Consider the following 12632-nt stretch of genomic DNA (forward strand, 5'->3'; position numbering starts at 1 on the left):
CTCCGAGCCAAGGCCTGGCCTAGCATGCAGGGCAGGGTACACAGCCAGTGAGGGGACTGGAGAGATCGGCTTACCGAGTGATTTCCAAATTGGTGCTCTGTAGAGTCCTCGTTGCTGCAGAACCAAAACAGCTCCACTTCAAACTGTTTTTACATACTGGGCTTCCTGAGGAAGTTTGAACAAAGATTTCCCACGCTAACGAAAAGCCTGAAAGCCTTGAATCTCATCTAGGATTCCAGGCAATCTCAAGGCGCATCCAGTGGCACAGAAAATCATTGAAGAAGAGGAGGCTTTTTCCTATATCCTTCTCCTAGTGCCCTCTGGGTGGGTGTCGGCCTGCCTGCTAGCTTTAGCTCAGGGCAGAGAAGGGGATGGAGTCAGCACCAGAATGGCCCCACTGCCATCTCTCTTCAGATCTGTGCAGTATCTTCTCAGTGTGCTCAACCCGCTTCTGTGACTGCTGGCCCTTGTCCCAGCCCCAGATCACAACCTCAGTATTGGTTACCAAGTGGTGAGTTGCGAAAACATCTTTACACAGGATTCACTTTAGCTCAGGACTGGCATGTTATCACAGCTCTGCTTTGCACTCCATAGCACGATCCCGAGCATGGGATTCAGGGGCAGGAAGTAAGTTTCCATCCTAAATGTGACTCTTTATTTTCTTATTCTTTGTCAAACTGATTTTGGTGTCTGGAACACAAACTTTTAGAGTTCTGTGGTGCATTTACAATGTATAGACTGTTGACAAGGCTGTCTCAGTTTTTGCCTCCTGCAGTTTGGGTGGTTTGTGTGATTTTTTTGCCTTTTGGAACAGAAGGACTTGAATTTGAATAAGGCTTTGGCTCGTGGTGCTCTCCTGTGCGGTGCTCTGTGTCTGCGTACAGTGTACTCTTCTTTGATAGGCCTTTTTCTATACCTGGCAGGCTGAGCTCAGTTGTTTCCTCTTCCCGAAAGTTCCTTGCTCCTCCGAGCTGGGGATAAGTGCCCCTCCCCTTTGCTCTTAGGGCACTCTAATATGTTTAACTGTCATTGTCCTTGGAACACCTGCCAAGTTTTTTGTTTCCTTCTTCTAAACCATGAGTTATGTTAGTGTAGGATTTGTATCTTTTTTTGTCCTATGTGCCTCTCAGGTAGGAGAGTTTCAATAAACTAAAATTTACATTTACTCCCAGGAACTATTCAGATGAAGTGGCACTTTCCATCTTCTGTTTGATAATGTTTTTCACTATCGTAATTATTATTCCCTAAGTCTAGATTGAGCTGGGATCATTGCACCACTTATTCATAGCCTGTGATGGTCCTGATTTTCAGTGCCTCTGCCATACTGTTTTGATGATCACTCCTGATTGTTCCCCTAATCAGATTGCAGAGTTTTGCAAAAACAGGCATCATTTTTTAATTGATTGTAATTTTTGCTTAGCATAGGTAGAACTTTACGTTTCTGTTGGTTAGTAAATATAAAGACCTACTTAGTTGAACTTATCAAATAACGTATTCAGTGAGTGAATAAATATGTTTAAAACTCATTATGTAAACTGGTATGATTTGTTTAAGCCTCTGTATTAGAAAGGAAAGAGATTTTTCTTTTCTCCCAGGCTTTTGTTTCCTCCATTTCCTTATACTGGCATTTTTTCCTCACTGGTATTCATCTCTGTCTCACTTAAACCCTCAGAAAGGCCTCCCTTCTGAGGCTCCTTGCTGCTATATGGCATTGCCGTAGCTTCATGCCAGCATGTGTGATTCGGTGCAGAAGTGTCCATTGAGGCCCTTCATCATAAGGCTCCTGTTAGCTCAGCCTGGGTGGGTAATTTCTGGAGTCTTCCCGTTTCTTCACTGGGTACAACCACCAATTCCCACACTGTCTTTAGGTTGTTTCCTGTATTTGTTTCCTCTTGGTTTCTGCTGCCACCCCCTGTGCTGAGCCCAGTGTACAGTTTACTGCAGCACACACTTCTGTAGTTTCCCTGCCACAAGTCTCTGCTCTCACCAGTTGGATACCAGGATAACTTTCCCAGAATACCAGGGGAATTGCTGGTATTTCTCAGTCTCCTGCTCACAAAAGCCAAGATGGCTACTTTTTAACTCCTGTGTTAGATGAAAACTCCTGTGTTTTGTGTTTTTTTTTTTAAAGATGTGGCCACACACTACCTGTTTACTCTGATTACTACTCCTCATTTTGTGTAATGCTTTCTCTCTAATAAGGCAGGTTACTTAGCATTCTAAATATGCATCATACATCCTATATGATTGTTCTTTCATCTCTCACTTCATCTTACCTTTCTCTTTGCTGTCCTCTTTTATGAGCCACTGTTCTTTAGGGCCCAACTAAAACCTCGTCTATGCTGTGAAATCCATGCTGTTTTCACTTTCTGAACTCTCACTGGACTGTAGTTACTGTTTAACCAGTTAGCATTTGCCTTGGGATATTTCTAAGACAGATATGTTTATTTTGTCTTCCCTGAATGAGTGTAATCCCCTTGAAACTGGGCATCAAGCTTGATACTGGTTTTGTATATTCCATGGCACTTGGTAAATACTGTGGTTTGAAACATGATCTGTTTCTTGTTACGCTCCCTCCTTATGGTTTGCTAAATAGAAGTAAAAGAGGTAGTTGCTTGAGGTTGAAGGTAAATAGGGTTAAAAGTTTTTGAAATTTTTCCCTAAGGATAAAATATTAAGATTATATAAATCTCTGACATAAAAAGAGTATGAATTAAAATGGTCTTTGAAGGATAATTTAAGGAAATTCCAAGCAGTTGAGAACAGATGGTTGTTATGGAAGTGTGTCTGGCAAGCAGATTTAGTTTATATCTGTGTGTATCTGTATACACTGAGTGTTTATACACACACGATCGTACTTACGCACAATCTCTGTTCAGGAAAAAAAAGATTCTGATTTTCCAGTTTCCTTCCTACTTCGATGTGTATTTCGGAAATGCTGCTCCCTTTTCATTTCATTAGGATCAAATAAAAACCCATTTTCCATATTTGGATGATCACTATTGATTCTTTAACATGAGTGCTTACCCTCTCTTTTTTAACAGTGCCAAAAAAGAATTGAAATTTTACTTCAAACTCCTTAATTTTCACTTGAAAATTTCCTATAATGAAGAGTGTTTAAACCCTGACTTCTTTTAATATTCAAAGTCCTGTGCTTTCTTCATCCATGTATTAAAGTTTCTTTAGATTTGGTCCTAGTTAAATATTCTGAATTGTAATCAAAATCCTATCATCAGAAACCATTTTTATCTATTCTTCATGGTAGGCAAAAATAAGAAAATATTTGAAGCAATCTAGTAGTAAGGAAGAGAACTTTGTTCCTTTGAGTATGTGTGTACATGTGTGGATGCTTGCTTGCTAGTCTGAGATATACAGACTTAGGAGCAGGTGGGCAAAGTAGTCAGCAGTCGTGAAAGTTTACTGCTTGCCCACAGATATAACTCATATGTCATATCATTTCCAGAGCCTCTTCTAATTCACCCAAGTGCTCTGGCTTCTGTGTTCTCATAGTACTTGCTTTTTACTTCTATTACCATGTTCTATTGCAAAATCTGCTAACATTATTTATTCAGAAGTATTTATTGAGCACCTACTGTATGCCAAGGACTATCTAATTTCTGGAAATAACACCGAGGAACAAAAGAGACAGAAATTCCTGCCCTGGTGGAAGAGCCTGCAACAAATTCACAACTGGTTTCTCCCTCCAGTGTTTGCCAGATTTTGAACCTACATGGCATGGGAGGTCAAAGGACCAAGCTCAAAACTTCCAAAGAGTAGAAGTAAATAGGGAGAGGCTGTTAATAAACCTTAAATAAGAAAATTACCTAGTACATCAATGGCAGTAAGTGCCATTCTAAAAATATATTAGAATAAGGGTGATATGGAATTCAGGGTGAGGACTGCGGTTTTAAATAGGGTAGTCAGAGTTGCCTTCGCTAGAAGTATAATTGAGCAAATAATTGAAGGAGGTAAAGGAGAGAGGGAGTTGTGCAGGGCAGAAGAACATCTTAGACAGAGGGAATAGTCTATGCAAAGTCCTGAGATAGAGGCATGCGTGGTATGCATGAAGAATGGACAAGGATAACTGAAACATAACAGATGAGGTGGGAGGGTGGGCAGGAACCCTGCAGGATTTGTAGACATTGGAAGATGTTTAGTTTTACTTTGAGTTAAAAGAGAAGCCTTTTAAGCAGTGTAAGCGGAGCATAATAAAAAGGGTCATTCTGAATGTTAGGTTGAGAATAGACTAGTGGGGCAAGAACAGAAGCAGGGAGACAAGTTAGGAGACTCTTGAGAATAATCTGGGTGAGAAATGAAGGTGGTACAGACCAGGTTAGAAGCAATGGAGATGGTGAGAAATTGGCTGGGTTTTGGACATACTTTGAAGATAGAGCCAACAAGATTTCTAGGCCAGTCAGATATGGTGTATGGAAAGGAAAGAAGAGTCAAGGATTACACCAAGATTTTTGGTTTGAGTATCTGAAAGGATAGTTTACTCTAACTCAGGTGGGAGAAGACTGTAGGTAGGAGGGGTAGAAAAGGGGGATTGGATAGGAGTTTAGTGTGTGGATATTTTAAATTCGAAATACCTCTGAGATACTCAAATGGAGATGGCATATAGGAATTATGTATATGAGGCTATTGCCAGGGGAGAGCTTCTGAGCTGGATGACGCCTGTATTTAAAACCCTGAGACTGAGTGAGATCACCAAGAGAATGAATACAGATAGAAAAGAGAAGAAACCCAAAAACTAGGCCCTAGACTGCTCTGGTAATAAGAGTTAATATTGGAAAAAATATATATATAAATTGCAAAAAACTCTTTTTAAAGGCTTGAAATAGCTGTGGAAGCAACAAGAATTAGATGAACTAAAATATCAGACAGTAAGAGTCATCCGTAGGTGGGCTGACGATGGCTGGCTGTTTTCTTCTCTGGAGGCATTTCTCAGTTCTGGGAGTGGGCCGAGGATCAGGTTTGGCCCAAACAAAAGAGACTGTTCTGGATAGAAGAGAAACCATCTGACCCTGGTGGGGATTGAATATACAGGGCTCGTGGAATGTTTGGAAACTAAAGAAATCCCCAAAGCAAGGGGATTTCCTCAAGAGACTTCCGCTGAATTCTGGGGTATCCCAAGAAGCTAGGAGTTCAGCCAGAAGGCAGATTGAAATTTCATAGTCGCCTGGTACTTACAAGACAAAAAAATCACTAAAGGAATGGACCTACCACAAAATACTGACTCTTGCTTAAGATATTTGTCGGACTTTTAACCTGCACGGGGTAGAAGACTAAAACACTAAGCTCAAAACCTCCATAGAGCATGTTTCAGGGCTCAAGAGAAAAAAGACCTGCCAATCTCTCAGTCAGTGACCCTAGATACTCATGTTCCAAAAACAGTAAAATAAGAGGTGGATTGAATCTTAAAACCGTAACTCAGTCCTGACCCAACTCAGTCTCTGACTGGATCAAAGGGACCACCCCCTCACCCTGGTTGTCTAAGAGAAAATGGGAAACACTTGTAGTAGAAAATATTGTTTGGAGCTGCTACAATTTGTTTATCCACAGTGTCCAACATAAAATAAAAAAAATCAGACATTCAAGGAGGCTGGAAAAGGTGGCTAAAAATTAAGAGAATAATCATATAATAGAAGCAGACCCCAGGTGATCCAGATATTAGAGTTGGCAGGAGGAAAGAACTTTAAAATAACTATGATTAAAATGTTAAAGGAAATAGAGGGGGCCAGCACAGTGGCTCATGCCTATAATGCCAGCACTTTTGGAGGCCAAGGCTGGAGTATCGCTTTGAGCTTAGAATTTCGAGGCCAACCTGGGCAACCTGGCAAAACCCCTTCTCTACAAAAAATACAAAAATTAGCTGGGTGTGGTGGCTTGTGCCTGTAGTCCCAGCTACTTGCAAGCCTGAGGCTGGAGAATCATTTGAGCCCGGGAAGTGGAGGTTTTAGTGAGGTGAGATTGTTCCACTGCACTCTCCAGCCTGGGTGACAGAGTGAGATCCTGTCTTAAAAAAAAAAAAAAAAGAAAATAGAGGAAAAGATGGACAAGATGAATTTTAAAATGAAGACTTCCAACAGAGAATTACATCTGTAAAGAGAATCAGATAACAGTGTAGAATGAAAAATCCAGTTTATAAAATTCAAGACCAAGTAGATAGGTTTATAAGTAGATTAGACGCAGCAGAAGAGGAGTGAATATGAAGACAGATCAATGGAAAATTTCTAAAGCACATAGAGGAAAAAGAATGAATCAAACAGAGCAAAAGGTAAAAAGCATAAGAAAGACAAGTACGATGCAGTTAAAAGTTGTAATCTTTCTTTTTTTTTTTTTTTTTTTTTTTTTGGAGCCAGAGTCTCACTCTATCACCCAAGCTGGAGTACAGTGCCACAATCTCAGCTCACTGCAACCTCTGCCTCCTGGGCTCAAGCAATTCTCTTTCCTCAGCCTCCCAAGTAGATGTGATTACAGGTGTGCACCACTATGCCCAGCTAATTTTTGTATTTTTAGTAGAGATGGGGCTTCACCATGTTGGCCATGCTGGTCTGAAACTCCTGACCTCAGTTGATCCACCCACTTCGGCCTCCCAAAGTGTTGGGATTACAGGCGTGAGCCACTGCACCCAGCCGAAAGTTCTAACTATTTCTGATTGGAGTGCTAGGGATAGAGGAGATTGGAGCAGAGTAGCATTTGAAGATATAACTAATGACCAAGAATTCCTAAACTGATGGAAGATATCAACCAGTAGATTCAAAATCAGATAACTCTCAAGCAGGAAAAATGCAAAAAAGAAAACCATACCTAGGCATATCTTAAACTATATAAACAAAGACTGAGAGAACATTTAAAAGCCACAAGAGAAAATCTGGTGGATAATATTGTATTAAGTAGTACAATATTGAATGCATTCTCTCCTGAATTTGGGAGTAAGAAAAATATTTCACTGTCATAATTTATACCCCGAAATACAATGTAGGACCTGGCCAGTACAATAAAGAGAAAGAATAAATAAAAAGTTAAAAGATTAGAAAGGGAGTAGTAAAACTTTTTTATTAATTGTAGATGACGTGACTGCATATGTAGAAAATTGAACAGAATGTACTAACAAATCATTAGAAATAATAAATGTAGGTTTAGTTAAGTTGCTGGATATATAAAGACAATATGCAGTATGGATACATAAAGACAATATGCAAATACATATTTTTTATTTCTATAAACTAGCGACATAACATCAGGAAAGGATAATTATTAAATCCCATTTATAATAGCATTAAGGTATCAGATACCCTGGAATAACTCAAAAAATACACAAGCTGTCTATGCTAAAAACATAGCTATGAAAAAGAAGACCTAAACAAATAGATGTAGTACATGTGGGGTTTTGTTTTATTTTGCTTTGCTTTGCTTTGCTTTGCTTTTGTTTTGTTTTTGAGATGGAGTCTCACTCTGTCGCCCAGGCTGGAGTGCAGTGGCGTGATCTCGCTCACTGCAACCTCCACCTCCCAGGTTCAAGCGATTCTCCTGTCTCAGCCTCCCGAATAGCTGGGACTATAGGCGGGCACCACCACGCCACACTAATTTTTGTATTTTTAGTAGAGACAGGGTTTTGCCGTGTTGGCCAGGCTGGTCCCGAGTTCCTGACCTCAAGTGATCCACCTGCCTCGACCTCCCAAAGTGTTGGGATAATAGGCATGAGCCATCGTGCCCAGCCACATATGGTTATTTAATACGGCTAAGATGTCTATAATTCAAACCCAGTCAAAAACTAAGTGGGGCATTTTTTAATTGGTGGAAATTTATATGAAAATGTTAAAGACCTATCTAACATAACCTGAGACAGTCATGAAAAAGAACTAAATTGGAAGATTTAACTGTAAGTCATTGTAATCAAGCTATAGGAATGAAGGCGGGGCAGTATTGCCATAAGGATTGTCAAATAGACCAGCTGAACAAAATAGAACTACCTTGTCCAGTATGGACCCTATCAGCCACATGTGCCTATTGAGCACTTGAAATGTATCTAGTTTGAATTAAGATGTTCTATAAATATAAAATACCATATTTTGAAGACTTGGTATGAAATGACTATTAAAATATTTTTTAATTTTTTAATTGATTACATATTGATAATTTAGATATATTGGTTTAAGTGAAATCTATTAAAATTACTTGCACCTGTTTTACTTTTTTAATGTGGCTACTAGAAAATTTTAAATTACATATGTAGCTTAATGATGTTGGTGGCAACACAAATTTCTTAAACAGCACACAAAAATACTATTCATAAAATAAAAGATTGATAAAATGGATTACATAGAATGTCTGTTCATCAGAAGACACACTAAGGGATTGAAAAGGCAAACCATAGATTGGTAAAGAATGTTTGTAATCTGTGTATCTGAGAGAGGACTCTTATTTAAAGTAATTCTTGAAAATAAATTAGAAAGAACAATTTATAAAATAGGCAAATGACTTGAATAGGAGGTTCACAAAAGAGGATATCCAATATGTCCAGTAAGCATATGAAAAGGGGCACAGCATCCTCTGTTATAAGGAAAATGTGAATTAAAGAGACAACACTACATATCCACCAGAATGGCTAACATGCTAAAGACTGACAGTATCAAGTCACCCAGAACTCCCATACCTTGCTGGTAAGTGTCAAAATTTTTACATCACTGAGAAAATTTTTGACAATATTTATTTATTTATTGACAATATTTATTAAAATTAGACATCTACCTACCCCATAACCCAGTGTTTCTTCTCCTAGTTAGATATCCAAGATAAATGAGCATATTTTTCCACCAAAAGACATAATTTATGTGAATTTCTTGTGTAATACAAAAATTGGAAGCAAACCAAATATTCCTCAACAGTAGAGTGGATAGTTTATTTATATTACAAAATACTACACAGTGTTAAAAAAGAATGAACTGCATACTGTATGATTCCATTTACATGAGGTTTAATACGCAAAACCAGTCTATGGTGGTAGAAGTCTGAATATTGGTTACTTACAGTGGGGGCACAGGATTTTTCAGAGTGTTGGAAAAATTATATAACTAGATCTTGAGTGGTAGTTATATAAGTGCATTTCTGTATGTAAAAAGTCATCAAGATGTACACTTGAGATTTCTGCATACTACAAGTATGCCATACCTCAGTAACTAAGCATTATGTTAGCATGCCTGATAGTTCCTTGATGATTAAGACTAGATATATCTCATTTACTTCTGTAAGACCAGTGCATAAACTAAAAGCACTCCATAAATAATGTGGGATAAAAATTCAGGAAGGAAATGAGGTAGGAAGCTGGTTCATTAGTCTAGTTTCTCTTAACCTAGCACCTGTTCACTGCCCACTTGCCATAGTCAGACTTTTAGTTAGTTGGCTGCAAGATCAGTGGTAGTGGTCCTTGCTGCTCATTAAAGTTCACCTGGCTTTGGCCCTTTGCTATTACCATCCTGACAGTATGTAAGTCTGAGTGTATGGAGAAGGGGGAGACTTCTTAAATTAAGTGACATAAATCAAGAAAAATAGCTGTCTCTACTCTGTGGCCTCAGAGAGTTTGACACTTTATTTCCTCACTGTGTTTCCTTCTTTCTTTTCCTCTTCCTTGTTATTTAGCATTCAACAAATACCTATTGATTATGCATTTCCTGGTCTAGCTATGTCGGTATATAAAACAAGGATCCCTGTCCTCTGAAGGTTTATGTAGTAAAGGGAGAAGACAGCAATAAACAGTGAACTGCCACCTTCTCCCTGCCACCTATCTATGTTTAGGAACCAAGCAGAACAAATACTTAAACAGAGAAACAAAAGCATAGTCTGTATTCACACCCCTTTCTTCTATTGTTTGGTAATTATAGTTTACTTGCCTTCGTGTTGAATGGTGAGAAGGGACGTGTGTGGCTTTGGATTAACTTCTGCATGGCATCTAGCACAATGCCATGTGTCTGAGAGAGCTTAGTAAATATTCATAACCTTTGGGAGCGTCTGCCTGTGCCTGCTTGCTGATTTCCATAATTCTTTTCTGCCATATGCCTTCCTCATTTCTTTTAACCCATCATCACTTTCCTGGGAAAAGCTTGATTTAAGATCTTAAGAGATGTTTTCTATAATTTTATGGCTTTACGCCCTAGAATGGGTAGACTGAAGATATACAAATCATCCTTCTGGGACGTTCCAACCAGGAACCCAGAATACTGAATTTGGCAGTTTCGTTGTTGTGATGAGTGTTCTTTTCATATGGTGTTTTAAGTCTCATATTGTAATAGATCTGAAAAGGTCATTTTGCATACGAACCACTGAGAAATAATGCTGCTCAAGGTTCTAGAAAGAATGTTAAACATTTTGTGTTTTTAACTGTAAATACTCTATAGAAAGAGATTTCATGGAGATTGGAGCATAGAAGTGTTGATGTTTATCTAGGGTAAAAAGGAATTTATGTTTTCAGTTGGGATTTAGGTTCAAAGGATGAACAGTGAAACAGCCTTTACCAGCTACAAAGGGGAAAGATGGTACAATTTAATAGAGAATAATTATACCTTGATTTTGAATAGTATGTGAAAACATTTTTCCAATAGTAATACTGTTTTATCTTCCCACTAATCCAGTGAGATACGTATTTTTAACTACTATCTTAATATATTTGGAGACTAGGAGGTATTAATTGACTTGCCTAAAGTCAATAGCTGGTAGATATTAGAACTAATTTTAAGACCCCAGATTCAGAGCTTTCTGAAAAGTTTATGCAGCAACATGTAGGTAGTTTTGCAAAGAAGGTAAATCTGAAAACCAATTTTAGGTATGTTAAATGCAGATCTGAAATTGAATCTGAAAAACTTCTCTGCTCTTGTGATAGAGTTGTGTCCAGAGCTTAGAAGCCACAACTTTAAATTCTAGCTTTGCAAAATATTTGTGACCTTTTGACCACTCTGTGGCCTGATGGGAGGCCTTGGTACTCAAAAGTGAACTTTTGAATGAAGTAGTACCCATTGTAGTATTTCTTATAGAATTGTTTTCTTGGATTCTGTGGTTCCAGCAATTTTCTTTTTTTTTCATCTTTGTCCCCAGGAGCCTCCAGAAGATGATGCAAACATCATTGAGAAGATCCTGGCATCTAAGACTGTCCAGGAGGTTGGTGTCTCATGTTTCTAGCTTTTATATCATTAGCACAGATTATATCTTCTGTGAAGAGATTTTTGGCTAGAGAACCTGGAATGACCATTATTGGCTGGAGTGAGAGCTAGGCAAGAATATTGTCTGGCTAGCCAACACTTATTTTTACCCCTATAGAGCATTTTAGGACATAAAACTCTTAAAATATCTAGAATGGCTCAAGCTGCTGATTTCCTCCATTGTGATCCTAGCAAAAGCCATATATCCCTTAGTTGCTGTAGCCCACCAAAATTTAGCAGAGGGCCAAGAAGAAGAGATGGAAAAAAAGTCCTAATGGAGACCAGGTTCATTGGCTCACGCCTGTAATCCCAACACTTTGAGAGGCCAACATCAGAGGATCACTTGAGCCCAGTAGTTCAAGACCAACCCAGGCAACATAGTGAGACCCTGTCTCTATTTTAAAAAAAAATACACACACACACACATACATACACACATACACACCCACATGAGTCCTAATGGAAACGTGGGGGTTCTTTTCTTCAGACATCTCAGGGCCATTGTAGGAATCTCCTATAGGAAATTCCTGGAGTGGTAGAGTATGTTGGTGCTGGTGAGAGCATGGCTTCATCTTTACTTCAAGTATGTATCAAAGTAAACTTCCTTACATGGAGAGTGAATACCATTGGTGTTTTAGAAGTGAGGTGTTAGGGGGATGCCAGAGATGAATGTAGTCACTTACCCACCAGGCTCTGGTCCTGACATTTCTCAGAGTCCTGGGCCAATTTGGGTTTATCAGCTGAGTGCCATCCCAGCCTAGACCTTGGAAGGACAGCAGGAAGATCAGTTTTTTACCTTGTAGCTGTGTATTTCACCTTTGGAAAACCTGACCAATAGGTGTCAGGAAAAGGCCTGGGAAAATGAAAATATGCTTTAAGAAATCTTTATGGAAATCAGGCAGAGATGTTGATTACCTGTTTTCTTTTGGCTCAGTAAGGGTGATCTGCCTGGGATCTGGGCTGATAACTGCTTGCTATTTGTTACAGGTTCACCCAGGAGAACCTCCATTCGACTTGGAGCTGTTCTACGTTAAGTATAGAAATTTGTACGTCTATTTAAAGTATTCTCTGTATTTGGGTTTTATATGAATAAAACTTTTTTTCTCTTGTGACTTTATTATCTTCTACATCTTCAGAGTCTTGTCTCTAAGGCATGACCCACAGGTCTTGTCTGACTCAAGTTTACCTTAGGCAGTAACGCTCAATTATAGCTGCACACAGAATTACCTGGAGAGTTTTTTTAAACCACTGAAGCCCTTGCTCCACCCAAGACCATTGGCTCAGACTCAGTGGGGCCCAAGGATTGTTGTTTTTTTAAAAACTCCTTGGGCAATTCTCATATGCAACCAGGGTAGAGAACCACTCTCCTGTAGCATATGCTCTTTTCCCCTCTTGTGTTTTTTTGTTTCTGCTACAGACCCACTTTCACTAATGTGT

General features: G+C 39.0%; 1 protein-coding gene across 3 annotated transcripts in view; it reads left to right on the forward strand.

The window, feature by feature from the left end:
- CHD6 (chromodomain helicase DNA binding protein 6) overlaps window positions 1-12632 on the forward strand; it is a 213559-nt gene that overhangs the window by 105232 nt on the left and 95695 nt on the right. For all 3 annotated transcript variants that reach the window (XR_004032897.1, XM_030825215.1, XM_030825214.1), the window contains exons 5-6: window positions 11092-11154; window positions 12183-12241. Coding sequence is in view for 2 of the 3 variants with exons in the window: in XM_030825215.1 (XP_030681075.1) it covers window positions 11092-11154; window positions 12183-12241 (122 nt within the window). In the remaining variant the exon portion in view is untranslated. The remainder of the gene's footprint in view (window positions 1-11091; window positions 11155-12182; window positions 12242-12632) is intronic.

This window comes from Nomascus leucogenys, chromosome 13, assembly GCF_006542625.1.
Source record: "Nomascus leucogenys isolate Asia chromosome 13, Asia_NLE_v1, whole genome shotgun sequence".
NCBI lineage: Eukaryota > Metazoa > Chordata > Mammalia > Primates > Hylobatidae > Nomascus > Nomascus leucogenys.